General features: G+C 43.8%; 1 protein-coding gene across 3 annotated transcripts in view; it reads left to right on the forward strand.

The window, feature by feature from the left end:
- usp3 (ubiquitin specific peptidase 3) overlaps positions 1 to 15,189 on the forward strand; it is a 171,326-nt gene that overhangs the window by 45,178 nt on the left and 110,959 nt on the right. For all 3 annotated transcript variants that reach the window (XM_070865223.1, XM_070865221.1, XM_070865222.1), the window contains exons 5-6: positions 3,967 to 4,048; positions 7,796 to 7,878. In XM_070865223.1, the coding sequence (XP_070721324.1) occupies positions 3,967 to 4,048; positions 7,796 to 7,878 (165 nt within the window). The remainder of the gene's footprint in view (positions 1 to 3,966; positions 4,049 to 7,795; positions 7,879 to 15,189) is intronic.

Below are 15,189 nucleotides of genomic sequence, written 5' to 3' on the forward strand. Positions count from 1 at the left end.
CACCACTTCTCTCGACCCCTCCACAGTCTCTAAATTGTCAGACTGATTGTCTGACATCCAGTTCTGGATGAGAAGAAATTTTCTCTCAATTAAATATTTGGAAGACCGAAGCCATTGTTTTCGGTCCCTGCCACAAACTCCATTCCCCAGCCATTGACATCATCCCTCTCCCCAACTTCTGTCTGAGGCAGAACCACACTGTTCGCAACCTTGGCCTCATATTTGATCCTGAAATTAGCTTTTGACCACATATCTGCAGCATAACTAAGACCGCCTATTTCCACCTCCATAACATCGCCCGTCTCCGCCCTTGCCTTAGCTCATCGCTGCTGAAGCCCTTATCCATGCAATTGTTGCCTCAAGACTTGACTATTCCAACGCACCGCTGGCTGGCCTCTCACATTCTACCCTACGTAAACTAGAGCCGATCCTAAACTCGGCTGCCTGTGTCCTAACTCGCACCAAGTCTTGCTCACCCATCACCCCATGTGCTCGCTGACCTACATTGGCTCCCGGTTAAGCAATGCCTCGATTTCAAAATTCTCATCCTTATTTTCAAATCCCTCCATGGCCTCGCCCCTCCCTATCTCTGTAATCTCCTCCAATCTCACAACGCCCCAAGATGTCTGTGCTCCTCTAATTCTGCCCTCTTGAGCATCCCTCATTATAATCGCTCAACCATTGGTGGCCGTGCCTTCTGTTGCCAAGGCCCCAAGCTCTGGAACTCCCTCCCTAAACCTCTCCGCCTCTCTACCTCTTTTCTCCTTCAAGGCGCTCCTTAAAACATACTTCTTTGACCAAGCTTTTGGTCACCTGTGCTAATTTCTACATATGTAACTCAAATTTTTTGAATCTCATACTCCTGTGAAGCGCCTTGGGGCGTTTCACTACGTTAAAGGCACTATATTGTTGAAAGACGTTATCTCCTATAATGCTGCACTCCTATAGTACTGCATTCAGTGCCAGCCGAGGTTGCGCGCTCAAATCCTCGAGTGGGGCTTGAACCCGCAACCTTCTCATCAGGGTGAGGGTGCTACCAACTGATTCTGGGAGGCCCTACAATTTCTTGCAATTAGCTGGCTTAATCTGTTTTAATGGAATTCAGCCGGGCAACATATGAAATACTCATTGATGCTCTATTATATATGAAGTGAAACTACAAATCTAATTAGTTGTAAACCGCTCCATCAAGAATATAGGCAGTATGGAGTCTTCCATCAAATTCAGTCAATAACCAAGTTCAGTAACACTTACAAAAATCAACTCTCTCCAGCACCACTGATATATAATTTTTAAAGATTGATGATAAAGGCTGAATTAACTAACCTCTCAGTGCCACACATTTGGAAAGCTGATTCATGAATTATATGCAAGATAAAAGCACTCTTAACCACAGCAGTAACAACTTAACAAAAACTCTGCTGACTGGACCAACCACACACACATTATGGCAACAAGAGCAGGTCAGAGGCTGGGTATTCTGCGGCGAGTGTCTCACCACCTGACTCCCCAAAGCCTTTCCACCATCTATAAGGCACAAGTCCAGAGTGTGATGGAATACTCTCCACTTGCCTGGATGAGTGCAGCTCCAACAACACTCAAGAAGCTCAACACCATCCAGGACAAAGCAGCCCACTTGATTAGCACCCCATCCACCACCTTCAACATTCACTCCCTTCACCACCGGCGCACCGTGGCTGCAGTGTGCACCATCTATGAAATGCACTGCAGCAATTTGCCAAATCTTCTTCGACCGCTCCTCCCAAACCCATGATCTCTACCACCTAGGACAAGAGCAGCAGTTGCAAGTTCCCTCCAAGTTGCATACCGCCCTGACTTGGAAGTATATCGTTGCTGGGTCAAAATCTTGGAACTCCCTACCTAACAACACTGTGGGAGTATCTACACTTCACTGAATGCAGTAGTTCAAAAAGGTGGCTCACCACTACCTTTTCAAGGGCGATTAGGGATGGATAATAAATGCTGGCATCACCAGTGATGCTCACATGTCATGAATGAATACATGAATATAAAATTAGGAGTACATTAGACTATATTCTCTCCATCACAAAGACAGCCCACATCTATCTATGTAACATTGCCTGTCTCCCTTGCCTCACCTTATCTGCTGCTGAAACCTTCATCCGTGCTTTTGTTACTTTCAGAATAGACTATTCCAATGCGCTCCTGGCCAGTCTACCATTTTCCACTCTCCATAAACTTGAGCTTATCCAAAATTCAACCCACATCTTAACTCGCACCAAGTCCTGTTCACGCATCAGCCCTGTGCTCGCTGACTTACATTGGCTTCTGGTCCAGCAGTGACTTGTTTAAAGTTCTCATCCTCATATTCAAATCCCTAGGCTCAGCTCGACCCTCCCTATTTCTGTAACCTTCTCCAGCCCTACACTCCATTCGCTGTACCATTGGCAGCTGTACTTTCAGAAGCCTAGACCTTAAGCTCTGAAATTCCTTTCCTAAACCTCTTCTGATGCTCCCTCTTTCACAAAGCTTTTAGCCGCCTGTCCCAATATCTAATTTGTCTCCGTGTTCATTTCTGTCTGATTACGCTCCTGTGAAGCGCCTTAGGATGTTTAACTACGTTAAAGGTACAATATAAATGCAAGTTGTTGCCAGAGTACCACCTAGCTTGGGCCTCTTCTTGAAACACAGCTGATATAATAGAGAAATTGAAATGGTACGACAGAAATATTGTGACACAAGAACTAATTTGAAGAGCGCTGAAAATCGAGGCGAACTGTTGATTTCCTGCAGTGTTGCACATGAGGAGTCCGGACCGAGTACAGTCATTGGATGAAAGCCGATTAGATGCCAGGAAGTAATTTGACAAACACACGCAGACTTATTTCAGCCCCCATTTTAAAATCGTACATTCTGCCCTTATGGAAACTGCCTATACATGTGCTGAAATTACAACTTCCTGTCAATAGTGGTGGTGCTGCAGCAGGGGGAGGAGGGGGGTATAATTATGTATCATAACTATGGACATTGGAATTTGTAATGGAAACGTTTAAACTGAATATTTTTAATGGGTTTCTGGAATATTTTTTTCTTGACTTTGCTCTATTTGGTGGGGTATTCTGAACACTTTCCTAGCTTGCCACTAAGAAAGCAGCTTGTGGAGACCTGGAGTGTTTGGTCTTGTAGCAAGAAAGACAAGCTTGGATGATGTGTCAAGATAAGGAATTAGTCGACTCGATAGGCACACCAATTCAGACTCTGCAACAGTTAAAGGAATTTGTGTTTTCAGGCTTTGAGGGAGGATACTATATTATCCCTTTCGTATCCGATTATTAACTCCAGTGGGCAGTGGTGAACCGAGGTCCTGATTGGACTGCGTGGCGATTCAGGAAGCAGTTTATTCTTTGATACTGTGATGCCAGGGGCTTGTTTGATTTCCTCTCCGTAAAGCTGCAAACATCTAGTCTCGCCCTACTTTGTGAATTAGACAAAGTGAATGTCTTGAAGTGTATTTTTTTTAAATCCATGTTACATCACATTTTATACTGCGAATGGAGGTGGGAGAACTCTGAAAACACATTTTCTTCAGCAGGAAAGCTTCATTTACAAATCTAGTTTGATATGTAAAGCTAAAAGGCATGTGCCCCAGAGGCCCCATGTCAGCAAGAAATGCAACAACCCGAATGAGGCATTTAAAACCTGGCCTTGTGTACTAAGTTTTAAAAACATTGGTAGCTAAGGTTTGTGAGCCAAGTGATTTGTTTTTCTGCTGCAAGTACAGGGTTAGCTCTGATCAACAAATCACATCCAATTCCTTACAATGTCTGTGGCAATTTGTCTAACTCAACAATATTTTGGATATTTGAACCCAGCCCATGGCACAGAATAGAAAATATCAGTTGATGAAAGGCTGACATGCTGTGCTGCACAGTGTCTGCCCTGTGGAAGTGATTGTGTTTCTAACATGACCTTTTCTTCATACAGTTCAGCATTTTCAGCAGACAGACACCGCAAAAGAAAGCTGATGGAAAGTTCATCGATGAACAACAAGTATGTGAAGGTCAATGTAAGTACAGAACATCAGAATTAATGGGCACCCTGTTATTGGGAGCATTCATTCAATGGTACAAGAGTAAATACTAATTATTTTCCATGCATTGTGTTTGGTCAGTGAGAATAATTGGGTGAACAAAATGCCCAGCTTACTAAAAGGGACACTATTAGAAAGAGACCGCATTTAGCCTGTATGAATTGGGTTGTGTGTGTGTTTTATTCAGGCTATTGTTCAGAGACTTGCCCCGTTTTGGGTATGTAATTTTTGAGGATATAATCTGTCCTTAAATTTCTCCATCAAATTCTAAGGAAGATTGTCTGAATGCCAGCTGATCTAGGATGTCCAGATTCTGTTACCCTTTGTTTACATTTTTAAAATGAGCAGCTACAATTAAATTATACTGAAATATTCTTGTCCTAAAACCAGGGTTAGAAATAAGCAGTTCAAAGGATTTGAAAGGTAAACGAAGACCCTTGAATGACTTTTCCCTCTGCTAGGTTTTTCTTGGTCCCTGCAATAGCACCCATGTAATTTCCGCCCTGCACTCATGCTAGGAAGCTGGTGCTGTGGACTTAAGAAGGGGTTAGGGATGGCTGTATTCAGGTGGGTTTGCTTGCTACCATTTTGCTCCATGTGCAAGGCCAAAGCAGCTGCCCTGTTAGCACAAGGATGCAACATTTGACGTTCAGAAGGAGAAATGGATTTCCCAGTTCTGGGTACACACAGTTCATTTTTCTACTGTGCACAGTAGATGAAATGGACACCAAGTTATTAATTTAATTTGATGATTTGTTGCACAAAATTGCAAATACACATGCGAGTACAGCAGTATTTTGCTGCCAAATTGCACTGAAAGGCCGACATTTGGGGCTTGCTGTCTCTTGTGCAAGAAGTTAATGGGGGCCATGTATACCAAATATTGATGCAGAACCCAGGCAGCACTCTGCATTGCACCTTTTAGCCTTTTCACCAGCCTCGGGTATTCTCCCATATTTGTAAATTGTACTATTCTGGCCACATCTTTCAGTGTAAAATTGGCACGGACAACATCCACGTGTCAAATGGGTAAACTGAAGGCCTGTTTGCACATGGAGATTGAAGTCTGATAGAGAAGTGACTACATTATCACAGCAGTGTTTAGTTGGCTGAAGTTTTTATTTTCATCCCTCTTCTGACTTGGATGTGTGCTGACTGGAATTGTGCTAGACTGGAACTGACTGGGACACTGTGTTAGGGAACTTTGTGGGCCGGTGCGTTAGGGAACTGACTGGGACAGTGTGCCTCTTCGTGCCTCCACTTGTCTCCATTATGTTTCGTGATCGTTTACCTGTCTTTTTTGTTTTTGCTTTTTCTCTCTACTAATGGTGTATAAAATACTAAATGTCAGCAAATGAAAGGCTTTCGTTGACGTATTTGTACACGTGGACAGCCGCAGCATAGTAGGGAGTCCCTTTGGGGCTTTTAAAGCATTCCATGTTATCTATTTTTGTCTTGCATTGCTGCACAAATACCTGAATACACACCTGTGATGTCTTTCTACATGCTATTTCTTGTTGGAAATTCTTGTAGATGTCGTTCCTTTATATTTCAATGTGTTTTCACTCCAAAAGATAATGTAATCATTGTCAAATTATACATCTTGAATGCTGAGAGCAATGTTACACTGGCCTTATGATCACATATTTATATCATAGTGAATTTCACATACATAAGAACATAAGAAATAGGAACAGGAGTAGGCCATACGGCCCCTCGAGCCTGCTCCACCATTCAATAAGATCATGGCTAATCTGATCATGGACTCAGCTCCACCTCCCTGCCCGCTCTCCATAACCCCTTATTCCCTTATCGTTTAAGAAACTGTCTATTTCTGTCTTAAATTTATTCAATGTCCCAGCTTCCACAGCTCTCTGAGGCAGCGAATTCCACAGATTTGCAACCTTTTGAGAGAAGAAATTCCTCCTCATCTCTGTTTTAAATGGGCGGTCCCTTATTCTAAGATCATGCCCCCTAGTTCTAGTCTCCCATATCAGTGGAAACATCCTCTCTGCATCCACCTTGTCAAGCCCCCTCATAACCTTATGTTTCGATAAGATTACCTCTCATTCTTTTGAATTACAATGAGTAGAAGCCGCTCCTACTCAACCTATCCTCACAAGTCAACCCCCTCATCCCCGGAATCAACCTAGTGAACCTTTTTTGAACTGCCTCCAAAGCAAGAATATCCTTTTGTAAATATGGAAACCAAAACTGCACGCAGTATTCCAGGTGTGGCCTCACCAATACCGTATACATCTGTAGCAAGACTTTCTTGCTTTTATATTCCATCCGCTTTGCAATAAAGGCCAAGGTACCATTGGGCTTCCTGATCACTTGCTGTATCTGCATTCTATCCTTTTGTGTTTCATGCACAAGAACCCCCAGTTCCCACTGTACTGCGGCACTTTGCAATCTTTCTTCATTTAAATAATAACTTGCTCTTTTGGATTTTTTCTGCTAAAGTGCATGACCTCACACTTTCCAACATTATACTCCATCTACCAAATTTTTGCCCACTCACTTAGCCTGTCTATGTCCTTTTGCAGATTTTTTGTGTCCTCCTCACACATTGCATCTTTGTATCATCAGCAAACTTGGCTACATTATACTCAGTCCCTTCTTACAAGTTGTTAATATAGATTGTAAATAGTTGGGGTCCCAGCACTGATCCTTGCTGCACCCCACTAGTTACTGGTCGTCAACCAGAGAATGAATCATTTATCCCGACTCTCTGTTTTCTGTTAGTTAGCCAATCCTCTATCCATGCTAATATATTACCCCCAACCCCGTGAACTTTTATCTTGTGCAGTAACCTTTTATGTGGCACCTTGTCAAATGCCTTCTGGAAGTCCAAATACACCACATCCACTGGTTCCCCTTTATCCACCCTGTTCGTTACATCCTCAAAGAACTCCAGCAAATTTGTCAAACATGACTTCCCCTTCATAAATCCATGCTGACTCTGTCCAAATTTTGCTTTTCCAAATGTCCTGCTACTGCTTCTTTAATAATGGACTCCAACATTTTCCCAACCACAGATGTTAGGCTAACTGATCTATAGTTTCCTGCTTTTTTTCTGCTTCCTTTTTTAAATAGGGGCGTTACAATTGCAGTTTTCCAATCTGCTGAGACCTCCCCAGAATCCAGGGAATTTTGGTAAATTGCAACCAATGCATCCACAATCCCGGCCGCTACTTCTCTTAAGACCCTAGGTCTTAAGCCATCAGGTCCAGGGGATTTATCTGCCTTTAGTCCCATTATCTTACTGAGTACCACCTCCTTAGTGATTGTGATTGTGTTAAGTTCCTCCCCGCCCCCCCCGCCCCCGCATAGCCCCTTGGCTGTCTACTGTTGGAATATTGTTCATGTCCTCTACCATAAAGACTGATGCAAAATATTAAGAGTTTCTGCCATACAGTTTATGAAGTTCAGTATAAATGATTTGCCATTCTGTTTGTATAGGTGTTTGTAAAATGTAATTTTGTCTAATCCATATTCATGTAGAGAAATTTAAAAGGATCAATGTAATGGTTCCTTTTTTTAAAAAAAAAACCTGTGGAAAGTTTTGAAGTTAAATGTAGATGAATGTACAGTGTAGTGCCGAGGTTTGTAGGGTGCTGTTCTCCAGTTAATAATGAGTTGCAGCTGATTGTGCCTCATTGAATGTAAATGGGATCCAGTTTCCTGATCACCAGTTAACAGGTCTCGATTGTTTGACAGGGAGGCACCTCGACCATTTGCGCCACAGGACTGCGGAATCTTGGGAACACCTGTTTTATGAATGCCATCCTCCAGTCACTCAGGTAACAGACTCGGCACTCGGCTGTAATTGGTCCACCATCGCACTTCTAGATTGGCTAATACAATTTGTTTGCTGATTTTAGAAAACCATTGTGAAGTTTGTGCAGGCTTTTTGGAATAATACTGAGAAATGTGTATCGAACATCCTCCTTTATTGAGGTCCGCGTTGTGAAATTGAAATAAACCGAAGAAAAATAGGGGATAGTATTTGGACACGGCAAATGCTGTTGTATTTTTTCTTTATCCAACACTTTATAAAAAAAAAAAATCCCTATGTAACCTCCTTACAGGTGGTCCCTTCAGGGAATTTATCTTTGTTATGCCAACATGAAACGAAATGTTTTCCTACAAACAGGTTTATCAAAAGAGAAAAAGAAAGGCTTGCATTTATATAGCGCCTTTCACGACAATGAAGTCTCAAAGCACTTTATAGACAATGAAGTATAGTCACTGTTGTAATGTAGGAAATGTGGCAGCCACCTTGTGTACAGCAAGCTCCCACAAACAGCAATGTGATAATAACCAGATAATCTTTTTTTTGTTATGTTGAGAAGGGATACATATTGGCTTTGGCTGGGAGACTGGGGATAGCTCCCCTCGCCATCTTTTACGTCCACCTGAGCGAGCAGACAGGGCCTTGGTTAAACATTTCATCCGAAAGACGGCATTTTTGACAGTGCAGCACTCCCTCAGCACCAAGCCTAGATTTTTGTGCTCCAGTCCCTGGAGTGGGACTTGAACCCACAACCTTCTGACTCCGAGCTGAGTGTGCTACCCACTGAGCCACAGTTGACACATAGAATCAAGCTAGTTCTTGTGCCTTCAGAGGTTGCTTGCTACCATTCCTGTTCGGGAGTTTATCTCACTTTTATCTCCTTTTTCTTTCACGTATTGAAGTATCAGTGTTGCACTGGGCAATTAAACTGTGAGTCTACATGTTTTCTTAGTCCCGCTGTTCAATCTCTGATCTCTAGCTCTCAATCTTCGCGTATGTTGCAGCCAACCTCAAAGCATATAACTGGTGCGTGGAACGGAAATGCTGAGGCTGGATTAAGTAGGTTTGTTTTTGAGTGTGCGCGAGCGTGCGCAGAGAAAATCCTTTGGAATTTCTGTAGACTGACCCAGATGACACAATTTTAAAGCCTTTGTTATAGTATATCTTTGGTCAAATCTTTTTGCAGCAGGATTACTCTAATCTGCCAAATTGCAGCAGTTTATCAGTAATCACGTGCTGACCCTATGATTTAACGCATTGGGCGTGAGATCCCAGCCTTGCCGGGTGCGTACGGAATGCCAATGGATCTGGCGAGACCTCGCAAAAGCCGGTTTTCGGCGCACAATGCAGATCTTCCACATCCCCGCAGCAAGGACATTCGTGCGGGTGAGATTGGGCTATTTGCCCATCTCTTGCCCAGCGAATGTCCTTGAAACTTTTACACTGGTAAAAGCAGGCGCATAAGCTACTTTTACCAGCGTAAAACTTTTAAAATATATAAAAATTAAATTTAAGTACACATTGTAATAGTAAAAACCCTGTCCATTAAGGTAAGTTTATTTTAAACCCTATTAAAATACATTAAAACTAAATCCAAAAAATAGATATTTTTTCTAAAACATTTACCTTTAATTTCAATTCATTTTAAATACATGAGGTGTTTTTTAAATTTATTATGTTGTGTTTGGGGTTGTTCTCATTGATAGTAATGGGAACTCGTAAAATTGGAGTTCCCATTACTATCAATGAGAATACTGTACCGTGATTGGTTGTCCAGGCCTACGTGACTCCAGCTTCTCCGTCCGTATCTCGAAGACGGGCACGCTGCGATGCGTGGGAAAAGAAGGCCTCCAACCAGAATCAAAGGTGCCTCCGGGACCATCAGGTACTTTTGCAAAAAAATTTCAGGTCGGAGGCGTTCGTTCAAAGGAAACCTCTGACCAGAATTTCAAGGCAAAAGTGTGCACTGTACCATATAGCAGTTCGAATAGAGACTGGAGGGCAGATTATCTTAGCCCTCAAACCCATGAATAAGGCTTGTGGTGCAGAGGTGGCACCCAAAACCTTAATGCTTCATCTGAAATTCTCCCCCTCCTATTCTAACAAAAGCGCTAGCCGATTTAGGAACTGATTCCCCTGAGGTAAATTCAGGGCCAAAATATTAAAAAGAATAGATCTTTCTATTTCTGATAATTAAGTGTGTATTATGCAGCAGAATATATAGTTTATCTGAATTGTTGGAATTGAGTGTGTTGCCTGCTGCAGGGTGAATCTAGGTGCGCACTGTCAACCCTGCGTAATCAGCACTGTGCTCTGGCCCAGGCAGGTGATCTACTTGTGCGAAGGAGGCATAAAGAGTGGGAGAAAAATAACATTGAACATGTGAGGGTGGGGTCAGAGAGATGTTAAGTAAAATGTTAACTGAAGATACCAATGAATATGCTGTCAGTAACTTGTGTCCCAGTGAAATTTGGTTGCAAATTCAGAATTTGTTCCTGCTGAATCAAAAACTGGGATGGCTCCTTTGAGAGTACCTACGGTAAATGGCCATCCATCACTAGACCGGGTGGGACCACATCAAACGCTATCGGGCCTCATTCTCCTCCACTCCCAGAATGATCCTGGAGTAGTGAGCGGTTTGGCAAAGATGTCTCTGGGTTCTTCTCTCCACTACCAACTGCCTCCTGAAATTCCTTGTCCCTGCAACCTCCGCTCTGACCTCCAACATGAAGTGCGAAGAACTGATGGACTTCTTTGTCACTAAATTGAGGCCATCTGTTCAGCTGCTTCTTCCCTTTCTCATCAAGCTAAACCTCCTCCTAGTCTTCGCTCTGCTGTACCCCTGAACTCACACCTCCCTCTAGTTTCTCTCCTATTATCCCGTGTGCTCTCTCCGAGCTCATCTCATCAATGAGACCCATTTCCTGGTCCCTTGACCCCATTCACACTAAACTGCTGACCACCAACTTCCTGGCCCCCATGCTAGCTGACCTAGTAAATGGTTCCCTCTCCCCCTCCCTTAAAAACTGTCGTTGTTAAAACCCCCCCCCCCCCCCCTCAAAAAAACCACCTTTGACCGCTCTGCCCTTGCTAACCATCACCCATCTCCAGCCTCCCTTTCCTTTCCAGGATCCTTACCTCCGACATCCATTTCCATGTTTGGATCGCTCCAATCAGATTCCCACCCCTACTATAGCTCTAACCATGTGACATCCACTGTAAATGTGACTGACCGCAGTGCAATATCCTTCCTTGTCCTCCCTGCAGCCTTTGACACGGTGGACAACACCATCTTCCTCCAAAGTCTCGTCTCTTCTTTGTCCAACTCTTCAGAACTGCCCCTGCTTGGTTTCACCCTTGCCCACATGATCGTAGCCACAGCATCTCCAGGAATGAATTCTCTTCCCATTCTACACTGTTACCTCCAGAGTCCTGCAAGGATCCAATGCTTGGCTCCTTCCATCTCTTCTATCTGCTGTCCCTTGTCGATATCATTCATAGGCATGGGGGTCATCTTCCAAGTGTACTCTGACTCCCAGCTCTACCTCTCCACTCCTCCACTGCCTGTGTGATGTCACACTGCACGTCGATACCCAGTTTTGGAAGAGCCGCGATTTTGCTCCAGATAAACATTGAGAAAACGGAAGCTATCTTCTTTGCCTCCCGCCACAAACTTGGTACCCTTGTCACCAAGTGCACCTCCCTCCTGATGGTGTTGAAGTAGCAGTAGCTGTTGTAGTAAGTGGTCTGCTGCTGGAGCAGTCTTTGTGTCAACTCCAGTTTAACAGCTGTGTCCGGCACAACATCCCAGAATGTGTACAGGGACTGGTCTTTCCACTTGCTGGCACAAATGTGATCTCCTACTCTTTTCTCTACCCCATCTCGCAAATAAAGTCATTAGACTTATGGATGTAATTTATTGAAGTGAGCCACGCACGTTGGGCTCTCCAGCTTGCTCTGAATCCTGCCGCATGCATTGGTGCATGGCAGTACATCTCCGTGCATGCATTGGTGCTGTCACTTTGGAGGAAACCAGAGTGGCAGGTTTGACTTTGGCACCGCAGTGAGTTGTTGATAAAGTAAATATAACAGCATTATTTGTGTCTACCCATTAATATGCATTTTTTATACTCTTTAATTGTTTCAAATGCATTAATAGTTTCTGGCCTGGCTTACTTGTAACATGAAGTGCATCTAAAAACAGAATATAGTATTGGGCATCCTATTTGAGGTGAGGATACACGTGTAGTCGTTTTGTTTCTGAAGTATGTGTAGGCACAAATTGTGGCTGGTTGGTCTAACTGATTACTGAAAATGTTTCAACATTCAGAGAAGGTGTTGAAGACACATCATGTTTTAATATCGTGTGTTATTTTAAAGTAGCCACCCCCATCCCCATCTTTTAATTAGTCTAACTGTCTCTGCCGTATAGACTCAAATGATGGCACTTTCAGCTATAACTGGAAACTCGTGTCTTAGAAATAACAAAGCTCACAGTCATGGATTTAACCTTCAGAATGTGATGATTCAATACAAAGCTTTCAGTGCCTGTCTAATGTTTTTGAAAAAGTGCTTTTCCTCTCCAAATGTTTTGTTGAACTTGCTGCCAAAGTACAATGCTGTAGGCTATAATAGTTTATGATTAATGAAATGCTCAGCTCGGTGTTGAATTCAGGGTGGAGATAAAAATGATCTGTTCAAAAGCACTTTGGATTGAATATGGTCTGATTAGATGCAATGAATATATTGTACGCACTGTGTATGATGTAGGAGTTGATGGGAATATACTTACTCTGCACTTGTCGATCTCCCATGAGTTTGCACACGGGGATTTCAGATCAAATGGCCGATTTTAACTCCCGAGGGAGGTTGTGTGGGCAGGGGCCAAGGCGGATGGCAAACTGTCCAGCCCTTTACAGCGCAAGGCCGAGGAGATTTTAACCTCCTGGGCCTCGTCTGAACAGCAGCCCCAACCCCCACCCTGTCAGTCTCCTGCCCAAACCTGACAGCAGTGTTAGCTGGCCAGCGAGCGGGGGTGGAAATTTAGGACACAATAGAATAGTCCCTGGCAGTCAGGTAACTGGGTCAGGGAGGGGGCAGAAAGCCTGGGGCAGGGTGGTCCAAGGTTTCTCTGAGGGGCCCATAGGAACATTCCTGCGCCTCTTGGCCCGCATGGAAACAAAAGCAAATAAAATTTGCTCCCCTTTCTGAGCCTCTGGTGACTTCAGTTCCGCTTGCTGCCAGGTTGGTCTTGTGGGGAAACCACAACAGTTTCCCCATAGAAACATAGAAAATAGGTGCAGGAGCAGGCCATTCGGCCCTTCTAGCCTGCACCGCCATTCAATGAGTTCATGGCTGAACATGCAATTTCAGTACTCCATTCCTGCTTTCTCACCATACCCCTTGATCCCCTTAGTAGTAAGGACTACAACCAACTCCTTTTTGAATATATTTAGTGAATTGGCCTCAACAACTTTCTGTGGTAGAGAATTCCACAGGTTCACCACTCTCTGGGTGAAGAAGTTCCTCCTCATCTCGGTCCTAAATGGCTTACCCCTTATCCTTAGACTGTGACCCCTGGTTCTGGACTTCCCCAACATTGGGAACATTCTTCCTGCATCTAACCTGTCTAAGCCCATCAGAATTTTAAACGTTTCTATGAGGTCCCCTCTCATTCTTCTGAACTCCAGTGAATACAAGCCCAGTTGATCCAGTCTTTCTTGATAGGTCAGTCCCTCCATCCCGGGAATCAGTCTGGTGAACCTTCGCTGCACTCCCTCAATAGCAAGAATGCCCTTCCTCAGGTGAGGAGACCAAAACTGTACACAATACTCCGGTGTGGCCTCACCAATGTCCTGTACAACTGTAGCAACACCTCCCTGCCCCTGTACTCAAATCCCCTCGCTATGAAGACCAACATGCCATTTGCTTTCTTAACCGCCTGTTGTACCTGCATGCCAACCTTCAATGACTAATATACCATGACACCCAGGTCTCCCTCCCCTTTTCCTAATCTGTCACCATTCAGATAATAGTCTGTCTCTCTGTTTTTACCACCAAAGTGGACAACCTCACATTTATCCACATTATACTTCATCTGCCATGCATTTGCCCACTCACCTAACCTATTCAAGTCACTCTGCAGCCTCATAGCATCCTCCTCGCAGCTCACTGCCACCTAACTTAGTGTAATCCGCAAATTTGGAGATACTACATTTAATCCCCTCGTCTAAATCATTAATGTACAGTGTAAACAGCTGGGGCCCCAGCACAGAACCTTGCGGTACCCCACTAGTCACTGCCTGCCATTCTGAAAAGTACCCATTTACTCCTACTCTTTGCTTCCTGTCTGACAACCAGTTCTCAATCCATGTCAGCATACTACCCCCAATCCCATGTGCTTTAACTCTGCACATTAATCTCTTGTGTGGGACCTTGTCGAAAGCCTTCTGAAAGACCAAATATACCACATCAACTGGTTCTCCCTTGTCCACTCTACTGGAAACATCCTCAAAAAATTCTAGAAGATTTGTCAAGCATGATTTCCCTTTCACAAATCCATGCTGACTTGGACCTATCATGTCACCTCTTTCCAAATGCGCTACTATGACATCCTTAATAATTGATTCCATCATCTTACCCACTACCTATGTCAGGCTGACCGGTCTATAATTCCCTGTTTTCTCTCTCCTTTTTTAAAAAGTGGGGTTACATTGGCTACCCTCCACTCGATAGGAACTGATCCAGAGTCAATGGAATGTTGGAAAATGACTGTCAATGCATCCGCTATTTCCAAGGCCACCTCCTTAAGTACCCTGGGATGCAGTCCATCAGGCCCTGGGGATTTATCGGCCTTCAATCCCATTAATTTCCCCAACACAATTTCCCGACTAATAAGGATTTCCCTCAGTTCCTCCTCCTTACTAGACCCTCTGACTCGTCTTATATCCGGAAGGTTGTTTGTGTCCTCCTTAGTGAATACCGAACCAAGTACTTGTTTAATTGGTCCGCCATTTCTTTGTTCCCCGTTTTGACTTCCCCTGATTCTGACTGCAGGGGACTTACGTTTGTTTTTACTAACCTTTTTCTCTTTACATATCTATAGAAACTTTTGCAATCCGTCTTAATGTTCCCTGCAAGCTTCTTCTCGTACTCCATTTTCCCTGCCCTACTCAAACCCTTTGTCCTCCTCTGCTGAGTTCTAAATTTCTCCGGGTTCACTGCTATTTCTGGCCAGTTTGTATGCCACTTCCTTGGCTTTAATACTATCCCTGATTTCCCTTGATAGCCACGGTTGAGCCACCTTCCCTTTTTTATT

The sequence above is a fragment of the Pristiophorus japonicus genome, chromosome 21, assembly GCF_044704955.1.
Source record: "Pristiophorus japonicus isolate sPriJap1 chromosome 21, sPriJap1.hap1, whole genome shotgun sequence".
Taxonomy (NCBI): domain Eukaryota; kingdom Metazoa; phylum Chordata; class Chondrichthyes; family Pristiophoridae; genus Pristiophorus; species Pristiophorus japonicus.